The 10,736-nt window shown below is 41.6% G+C and overlaps 1 protein-coding gene across 2 annotated transcripts in view; it reads right to left on the minus strand.

Moving 5' to 3' along the window:
* Positions 1 to 10,637, minus strand: part of SRGAP1 (SLIT-ROBO Rho GTPase activating protein 1) — a gene marked incomplete at both ends in the record, with an annotated part of 316,091 nt that extends 305,454 nt beyond the window's left edge. For both annotated transcript variants that reach the window (XM_080706566.1, XM_080706565.1), the window contains one exon: positions 10,571 to 10,637. In XM_080706566.1, coding sequence (XP_080562692.1) covers positions 10,571 to 10,637 — 67 coding nt within the window. The remainder of the gene's footprint in view (positions 1 to 10,570) is intronic.
* Between the last annotated feature and the right edge of the window lie 99 nt (positions 10,638 to 10,736).

The following is a 10,736-nucleotide window of genomic DNA, read 5'->3' on the forward strand; positions in this document are numbered from 1 at the left end:
AGCCTTCTGTAATTTAGTAATACCCTGTTTCAAAATAAATAATAAAATAGGGCTGGGGGTAAGGCTCAGAGGTAGGATACTCCTGGGTTCAATCCCCAGTATCACACACAATAAACAAACAAATGAATATTAAAGCTGGGCATGGTGGCACACACTTGTAGTTCCAGTACTCGGGAGGCTGAGACAGGAGGATCTGGGTTCTCCGCCAGCCTCAACCACTTAGTGAGGCCCTCTGCAACTTAGTGAGATCCTCTTTCAAAAATAAAGAATAAAAATTTGGCTGGGTGTGTGGCTCAGAGGTAGAACACCCCTGGGTTCAATCCCAAGCACCATAAATAAATAATAAATAGATCTGAAGGCTAAATCTTGGAGAAATTCCCAAATTGGGCATGGTGGTGCACACCTGTAGTCCCAGTGCTTGAGAGGCTGAGCTGCAGTTTAAAAATAAAACAAAAATCCCTAGTACACAAAGACGAGAGAGACAGAGAAAGAGAGAGAGAGAGAGAGAGAGAGAGAGAGAGAGAGAGAGAGAGAGAGAGATCATAATTTCTCTACCTGCGAAAATTCTTTCTTCTCTTTCTTTTTTCTTTTTCTTTTCTTTTTTTTTTTTTTCAGTACTGGGATGGAACCCAGGGACATTCTACCTCCAAGCTATATCCCAGCCCTATTTTTTATCCTTTATTTTGAAACAAGGGCTCACTAAGTTACAGATGGCCTCACTAAGTAACTGAGGCTGTCTTGGAACCTGTGAACCTCCTATCTCAGCCTGCCAAGTACTGGAATTACAAGTGTGCATCACCACGTCTGGCTAGATTTCATTTTTTAAAATTTAAAGTTCCTCAATATTATTAAAAATCCAATAACCACTCGAATGACTGTATTCCTGATATATATGAACATATCATACATTAAAATTATAAAGAAAACTTAAGCCAGGCATGGTGACACACACTTGTAATCCCAGCTCTTGGGATGCTGAGACAGGAGGATCGCACAAGTTGGAAACCAGCCTCAACTACTTAGTAAGGCTCTCAGCAACTCAGTGAGACCCTGTTTCCAAAGCCTCTGGATTTCATCCCCAGCATCACAGAAAGAAAGGAAGGAAGAAAGGAAGGAAGGAAGGAAGGAAGGAAGGAAGGAAGGAAGGAAGGAGAAAGAAAGAAGGAAGAAAGAAAGGAAATAAGAAAGAAAGGAAAGAAAGAAAGAAAGGAAGGAAGGAAGAAAGAAAGGAAGAAAGAAAGGAAGAAGAAAGAAAGAAAGAAAGAAAGAAAGAAAGAAAGAAAGAAAGAAAAAAGACGATAATACTAGTGCAAAACTTTAAGGAAGACACATGCATGATTAATACTACACTCAAAATTGTTGAAAGGTGGTGGTGGGGAGAAGGGACATTTGTCAGAAAAGGGGCTGACTTGGGACTTTGTAAGGAAGGACTAATGTTCTGCTTCTCAGCCAGGGTGAATGGTACCCAGCTGTCCATTTTACTATTATTTTTTAATTATAAATAATAACTTTCTGTACCCAATTGGGTGAGAGGGAGTGAAGGAAGGAAGGAAGGAAGGAAGGAAGGAGGGGGGAAGAAGGCAGGAGAGGAAGCTTATTCTTTCAAACACACACATCTTTGCTAGTCAAACTCAAAGAAAGGAAAGACCAAAGCCTGTTATGAGCTGTAAGCAAACAAGAGGTGCAAAATAGTTCTGTGGATAAATTTGATGAGCTAATTGTTAGAGGCTCCACCTGGAGTCTCAGTTTTGCTTGGGTTTACCTTCCCCATTCCCATCCTTAAGGAGGGGAGGCTGACAGAGAGACAAAGAAGTCTGAAAATATGCCAATGTATAGCATGCTTCAAAAATACAGAAATCACAAACGGCCAGAAATTCCTCCTGCCATGTGCTATAGCTATTTATGCCCATGTAAAGTTCAGTGCACCTGTGCGATGAGCCACCACCGTGACTGTCATACCACGAATGCTCAATAATGCTCCCTGCGGTCATGACTATGTCTCATTAATATTACATCACCCTTTTTATATGCCTCTTCTTTTCAATTATTATAAAATAATTTATCATACATACCATAAAATGCTCTACAAACCCCATTGTCAAGGACTCCGTAACATTCCAGGCACAACAAATTAGTAAACTATCCCCCGGGGGGATTTAGTTAACCATTAACAACTGTTAGACACCTAGACTGTTTCTAGCTTTGTGACTTCCTACAAAAGTTACAGGCAATCTGAAGATCAACCTAATGAGGTAATATTTGACTGGACACCCTAGATAAATTTTTAATCATCACCATGATAATTTGTACTATGAAAGAATCATTATTCCAAATGCTTACTTTATATATTCAATAAATGTTTAACCAAGTCCTATACTAGGGTATGTGGGAAATACATAGACAATTATTTAATTATTTATTTCTTTTCTTCCTTTTTCTCTTCTTTTCTTTTTCCTTCTTTTTTTTGTCTCTGTGTCTTTGTGTGTGTGTGTGTGTGTGTGTGTGTTACTGTGTATTTAACTAAGGGACATTCTACCCCTGAGCTCCACCCCAGACCTTTTTATTGTTTGCTTTGAAACAGCGTCTCACTAGGTTCCTGAGAATCTCACTAAGTTGCTCAGGTTGGTCTCAAATCTGAGAGACCAACTTCAACCATGGCCTGGAACATGACATATTTTTGCTCTTCTGTATGGCTGAATGATATTCCAAAGTGTATATATACTATGTTTTGTCTCTTCATCTGTGGATGCAAATCCAGGCATATTCCATCACTTGGCCATTGTGAAATTGTAATAAACGTGGGTATACAGGTATCTTTCTAATATGCTGACTTTAATTCAATTTTTCTTTCCTTTTTGGTACTGGGGATTGAATCCAGTAGCATTCTATCTCTGGACTACAACCCCAGCCCTTTTTATTTTAAAACAGGGTCTCATAACTGTGGAGCCTGGTCTTGAACCTGTGGTCCTACTGTCTCGGTTTCCTGAACACTGGGATTATAAGCATGTGCCACTGCACCTAACTTGACTTTAATTCATTTAGGTAAATACTTAGAAATGGTATAGTTGGATCATATGGTAGATCTATTTTTCAGAGCTTTTAATTTATTTATTTATTTTTTTGTAGTGCTGGGGATTGAACCAAGGGACATTCTACCTCGAGGCTACTCCCCTAGCTCTACTTTATGTTTTTATCTGGAAAGAGGCTCTTGCTAAGTTGCTGAGAGCCTCACTACATTGCTGAGGGCCTTGAACCTAAAATCGTCCTGTGTCAGTCTTCCAAGTACTGGGATTGCAGGCATGCACCACCATACCCAGCTAATTTTTTTATTTTTGAGGAAACTCCATACTGATGGCCAAAGTGACTGTACCAGTTTTCATTTCCCCAGCCATGCATAAGGTTTTCCCACATTCTCACCAGCTTTTACTGTTTTTTGTCTTCTTGACTGGTAATCATTATGACTGGGGTGAGAAGGAATCTCAGTGCAGTTTTGATTGGCATTTCTACATTGATTTTTAAATAAAATATTTTTCTAAAGACTATGAAATGAAGTCAGTGCCTTTATTGATGTCATAAGAATCTTTTTCCATCTTTGGCCTATATTTTCATTTTCCACATAGCATCATTAAACAGAGGCAGAAAAACTTTAGAACAAAAGTTGTAAACAAACTTACGCCAGCCCAGGCCCAAGAAATATGCTTCCCACCCATCCTCCTATTTTAGCCTCCCAAGAACTGGGATTACAGGCATGTATTACCGCACCTGGCTAAGCTAATATTTCTAGTATTTCCTTTATTTTTCTTATTTGTGGTACTGGAGATTGAACTCATTCTACCTTCAAGCTACACTTCCAGGCCTATTTTTTAATTTTTATTTTGAAATAGGGTCTTGCTAGGTCAATGAAAATCTCACTACTTGTTGAGGCTGTCCTGGAACCTACAACCCTCCTGTTTCAGCCTCCCAAGGGATTATAGGAGTGTGCCACTATGCCCAGCTCTAGTATTTCCCTTTTAAATTCCGTCATGAAACTCATTCTACTCTAAAAATACATAGTATTTTCTGAGGATAACTCAAGATCCTCCCACTTTGGAATCCATTTGGGTAGCAAGACTGGAGATTATTGAATTTCAAAAGATTTATTTAACCAGGCATGGTGGCTTAGTACTTAGGAGGCTGAGACAGGAGGATCGCAGGTTCATGGCCAGCCTCAGCAATTCAGTGAGGCCCTCCAAAACTTGGTGATACAGTTTCCAAATAAAATAGGGTTAGGAGTGTAGCTCAAAGGCAGAACACCCCTGGGTTCTATCCGTAGTACTACAGAAAAAAAAGAAAGAAAAAAAAAAAAAGAAAAGACTTACCTAAATCAGAATGTTACAAGTAGTTGAGATACAAAGAAAACCTAAATTAAACAGATAACAATAAGTAACACTTACTGAGTGTTTGTTGTATGCCAAGACTGTGATAAATGCTTTCCCCAGATCACCTCCTGACAGCATCACAAAGACAACAAGGCAAACACTATTATTACCCCTATTTCACAGATAAAGAAATTGAGTTCTAGAAGGAAGTTACTCATCTAATTAGTGGTTGGATAGCTAATACCAATGTTCCTCCTCCTTCTCCTCCTCCTCTTCCTCCTCCTCCTCCTCTTCCTCCTGTCACTCCCATCCCCTAGTTATGGGGATCAAATCCAGGGCCTCAAGCTTGCTAGGTAGTTCTCTGCCAGTGAGCAACTTACCAGCTCTACTGTTCCTACTCTTTTTTTTTTTTTTTTCTGGTCTGGGGATGGAACCCAGGGGCATTTGACCTCCATGCTATATCCCCAGCCCTACATTTTTATTCTTTATTTTGAAACAGGGTCTAAGTTGCAGAGGGCCTCACTAAGTAGCTGAGGCTGTCCGCGAACCGCGATCCTCCGGTCTCAGCCTCCCAAATGCTGGGATTACATGCATGTGCCACCACGCCTGGCTTAATGTTCCTACTCTTAAACATTATATTCTGTTTCTTCCCATTCCAAGATGTCAATAGGGGAGCATATATTTGCTGTCAGTAACTTAGAAAGTAACTCTAGGCTGGGAAATAATATCTTTACAGAACTGTCCCTAACCTCAACTTCTGTTTGCAACTACTAAAATAAAAATAGACCGATTAGACATACAATTAATTTCCTATTTATCTTATTTCTTAGTCGTCTGACTTGAAGTGAAACTAAGTAGCATGAATAAAATAACAAAAGGGTCTGGCAAAGCCACAAAGTAGACTGTAAAACCTGCATCAGAGCTGAAGCTGTCTGGCTTCTGAACTGGTCAATGCAGATCTAACACAGGAGTAAGCATGCTCCTCCAGATTCCTGACCACCCAGATGTATCCTCCATCCCTGACTGTGTTTCAGAAGAACAGATTCTGCTCAAAACCTTCTTCAGAACCCTTTCTTAATGTATTTTGCAGTTTATGAAAACTAATCACAGAAGAGGGCATGGAGTCGTTGTAATTCACCCAAGCATCAAGCAAACTGCATTTGCCCATATTCACCATGTTGTCTTCTGGACCTTAAAGGCCACCCTGTGGAGCTGCTACCTGAGCACTGAAGTCCCTTGAATTTATCTTGGTGAAAAATAAAACAGAACAAAAACTTTAAATGTAGTTATAAACCCGACATGGTGGTGCATGCCTATAATCCCAGTACTTGGAAGGCTAAGACAGGAAGATCACAGGTCCTAGCTCAGTCTCAGTCATGTAGCATGACTCTAAGCATCCCAGCAAGATTATCTTTCTAAACAAAAAATATAAAAGGGCAAGAATGCAGCTCTGAGGTGGAATTCCCCTTGATTATATTCCTAGCATACTGCAAGCGCACGTGGTTGGGCATGCGCACGCGCGCGCGCGCGCGCGCGCACGCACACACACACACACACACACACACACACACAGCTCCTGTTCACAGGCTAGAGTTGTGATTCTTTCTTAGCTCTAACTATGATTTCTTTGATGAATATAATATAAAGTCTAACTAGGTAAGGGTTCAATCTCCTATTTCAGTATCTCTGTGGTAAGGATTCTGAACATAAATCACCACAGTTGAAAGGCAGATGGCCTAGGTTCTCATTTCAAGGATGTTACAGTTAACTGTGCAATTACATTATATATCTGTCATTAAGGCTCCCGCATCGTATAAATGAGTGGGTTGGACAAGAGAAGTTTAAAGTCCCTCCCAGCTATAAAGTTTTAGCTCATAATCTAAATTGTTGGCTCTTCCAGTCCAGGTTATATGGAAACAATAAAAGTGAGATGCAGTTTCCATATTAGAAACAGCCATGTTTTTAATCTCTCTGCTGAAACCCATGGCATGATATGGGGTCAGATCAAATTCAGCTGGCACTTCCTCATGCTCCATCTGCTACCAAAATGTACTCTTTGTATTTCAGGCAGTGAAGTGGTCAAAGAACAACAGATTTCCTTGCCGTTTCTGGTACATATTGCAAGTGGAAGAGTAGGAGGCCATCCCCAGGACAGTACTGCACAGAAGAGCTGCCAGTCTTAGGGACTAATAATGGGTGTTATTTAAAAACAACACAATCGCTCAGCTATGAGTTCTATCTCATAAAATGTGTCTTTTAATTCTTTTGGTTTCTGTATGTGTGGCTTCCCAATAGTTTTGACTGCAGATTACAGAAATTGCATAGATCACTAAAATCCTTAGAAAATCTCCAAACCTTCTGTTAGCCAATTACTCCATCTCTTCCACTACTCAACTTTTGCCAGCTATGTTAATGAGCAGCAGAGTTAATTGGTTTGAGTTTCATAGGCTTTTCTGGAAAAGTATCCTTTTAAAAAAGTGGCCCCGCACCAAGAGATTTATTTCAGCTGGGTGTGGTACATGCCTGTAATACCAGTACTTGAGAGGCTGAGACAGGAGGAGCATAGGTTCAAGGCCAGCCTCAGCAACTTAGCAAGGAGCCCCTCAGCAACTTAGCAAGGGTCTTTGTTTCAAAATAAAATAGGGCTGGAAGTGTAGCTGGTAGGTGGCCTCAATCCCCAGGAAAGTAAGGATGAAAAGAAGGAATGGAGGGAGGGAGGGCAGGAGGGAGGAAGGAGGGAAGGAAGAAAGAAAGAGGGAGAAAAGATTCTCTTGATTGTAAGCCTTTGAAGGGAAATGGATCAACATGTATAAAATGGTCAGTCTCTTAGTCCAAGTTAAACATATTTCTTTGAAATTGTGTCTTAGGGTTCTTCTGTCTCTGATTTAAAACTATCCATTACTTAACTACTTGGGTGTTTGTTTGTTGAAACAGGGTCTCACATGTTGTCCATACTACCCTCAAACTCTGGACTCTGCTGCCTTAGCCTCCCAAGCAGTTGAGCTCAAAGGCTTGCAATTCCACTTTAACCACTATCAGAATTTCTGATTTTTTTCTATTTTGGCATATGTTGATCTGAACATAGTTTTGACTGTTATTTTTCTGTATTCTTTATTGCATTGCATTTTAATTCTCTGAGAATTCAATCAATTCCTTATGAAAAAAAAGTGAAAGTAAAGATGATTGGCCTTAAAATGGGGCAACCAAGAAAAAATGTCAAAAATCTGAACATTTTATACCAAAAAATTAATATGAACTCACAAATCTTCAATTATGTCTCTTAGGGTTGATGGAATACAAATTCTTCATCTTATAGATAAGAAAACCAAAACCCATTGAGAAGCTAAGTGACTTGCCCCCCAAAATACATGTAACTAGATGCAGTCATGGCCTCACACATAGAATTACACCAGAGATGTTCTTTTCACAGTTGAGTATAGTGTCATACAATCTGTTCCCCAAACCTTGCCAGATAGTCATGGTGGTAAAAATCCCATATCTGAGCTGGGCACAGTGGCGCATACCTGTAATTCCAGTACTTGGGAGGCTGAGACAGGAGGATGGCAATTTCAAAATGAGACTCAGCAACTTAGTAAGACGCTCAACAACCTAACCAGACCCTATTTCAAAACAAAAAATAAAAAGGTCTGAGGGTCTAGCTCAGAGGTAGGCTGCCTCTGGGTTTAATCCAGTACCATATATACACACATAAAATCCATATCTCAAATCTGTAATCATTCCTTTAGATCAAAATATTATCTCAGAAATTTTGAGGTAAGTCTAACTGTTATCAGAGAAGTGGGAATAAGAAAGGACAACACTCCAGAGTGTTTGATTTTAAGTTAGAAGGTGAAAGAAATGACATACATCAAAATGACTCTTGAAATCACCTAGACCCCTAAGCCACCTCAAATCCAGTGTACATGGCTTCATTCACTGGGAACAGAAATATGCCATAATGACTCCAACACAGCCAGGTTTCCTTCCGCAATGGAAGAGACAAGTTCCTTTTATCATCAGATAAAGTAGCTGGCTGGAAGCAAAAGACTAGTTTATCCCCAAAACACAAATCTTGCAGTGCTGGACCAGGACTCTGCAGGGGCAAAATGCTCAGCCTTAAAGAAGCACTCAGTAAACAGGTCCTGAACAGAGTCTTGCCTCTCAGGCTGTCCTTACCAAGGACTACTCTCCCACATAGGCTGGCTCAAGCACCAAGGAGCTTCCATTTCTCTTCCCCACTCTTCATGACATCACCTTGGTGTACAGGTGGATCTGGGCTATTTTATGTGTAAAAGATCTACCTCTCCTGGAGAGCCCTATTCCGTGAGGATGGAGACTAGACACAGGATGTGTGAGTAGTATAGGGGGAAAGTAAAGTCTGGCCACAGGCAGGACAGCTACAGTAAAGAGTCCTAAAACTGTGCCCAAGGACTCTTGGGGTGGGGGTATAGGAGGAAGGTTAAAGGGAATAGGGCAAAGGTCACTGTGGATTAGAATTGGCTTCCAAAATCACTTTGGGCATGTTCATCATCTTTCCTAGGATTTGATTTGATAGACACATTGTAATATCCCATTTCATTGATTTTTTAAATGAATATAAACGGCTTAGACTCTCAAGGATGTAAGTGACCACTAGAAGACATTAATCAAGGGGAGAAATTATTTTTCCAAATAAGGACTTGACCATAGAAAAATGACTTCAGCAGAGAGATAACTAAACCAGCACTAGGAAGCACACTCTGCCCATCAGTGCTGCAGGCAGCAGGGAAACCAGACGGCCACCCCTCTAAGACCTGCCACAAAGAGCCATGTGGAGAAAGCGTACAGGGAAATGGAGACTGAACCAGAGGACTGGCATGAAAGGCTGTGCTGGTCTCATTAAGGAAAGAACGGTTACCCTACCCTCCTTACAAAGTTCACCTGGCTCTAAGAAAATAATTGCTTCTCTGCTCATGTAACTTGCATATCAATGTCACAAGTTCCTATAAGAATACATTATCTTAATCCCAGGCGGGGGAGAATCTGTGTTTCCTGAAAGATGTTTAGCTTAAAACAGCTTGTCCCCTTAGTGGGGGACGGGCTGTGGCTGTGAGCTGGTCCAGACTCACACTCAGGTGATCCAGGATCCCCTCACAGGACTCAGGCATGTCCACAACTGGCCACACAAAAGAACATGCAGCCAGTTCCTGCCTCTCCCAGGGCCAGCTCAGTAATGCCTTTCTCAGCAGCCCTTTCCCAAGGCTGTCTATAGACAAACGCAGGTGTCCACAGAACAATCTTTTTGAACTTTGCATTGAATATGCCAAAGAACAACAGTGATCTCAACACTCCATCCATTGTCTCCAACAGGAAAGCTGCTGAGAGACCACACAGGAGGAGGGAAAACCCCAACACATATATATGGTTATTAAACACTGACAGCAAAACAAAACACTTGGAGAGAAAATATTTTTTAAACTTCAAGGCACAGAAAGTAAAAAAAAAAAAAAACTCAATCTCAATCAACCTTAATTAGATTCCCTCCATTAGTCAACAATGTAAAGGAGTTGAAACTATTACTCAAATACCCCAAACCTTCATTTTACACCCAAGTGGCTTTCTGCAAACGATAAAGCAATATTCTCGTGGGAGTATGAAAGATGGCCCTGAATTCTAGTCCATGATCAAGGAGGAGGCGGATTCCACGAGTCGCAGCTTGGTTTAACTGACCGGCTTTCAGCGATCTATTTTATAACGGGGGAAGGCGCCCTGGTAGATTAATAGCAGAGTCTACATGTCTGAAACAGCCTTCACTCCATGAAGCTCTAGACCACTTAGTGCTCAGACTTAACAAAATGACTCCATCGAAAAATTATGTTGTGACAATGATTTCATCGACAAAGAATGATGGTGATGATGATGGTGATGATGACGGTGACGATAAAGAGACTGTGTCGCCGGCCTTCGAGTGTACGTTGCCAGCCCCCGGTGGTTAAGTTCCAGCCGGTCCTCTCCCTGCTGGAGGTGCGGGCTGCAAGCCCGGGGAAGGCCCCCGGGTACCCAGCTCCCAGTGGGCTTGACGGGACGGAAGCTGAGACTGGGACCCCTGGGCGGCTCGGCCAGGGCTGGAGCCACCTTCCTCCAACGCAGACAGCAAGTTAGCAACCTACAACTCCACGAGCACCACGACAAGGAGGCACACAAAAGGAGCCGGCAGCCGCTCCCGTGCTTACCTTTGACTTGACTTTCATACTCGGCTATGATCTCTTTGTCCTTTTTAAATCGGCTTGGCGCGGACATTATCCAGCTGTTCCGGGCTCGCTCTCAATGGGCAAGTTCTGTTCTGTGGTCACAAACCGGTCTCCTTGGAGAGGCAGAGTTGTACTCCCACACGCCGGG

Source organism: Muscardinus avellanarius, assembly GCF_963383645.1.
Source record: "Muscardinus avellanarius genome assembly, chromosome: 11".
Lineage (NCBI taxonomy): Eukaryota > Metazoa > Chordata > Mammalia > Rodentia > Gliridae > Muscardinus > Muscardinus avellanarius.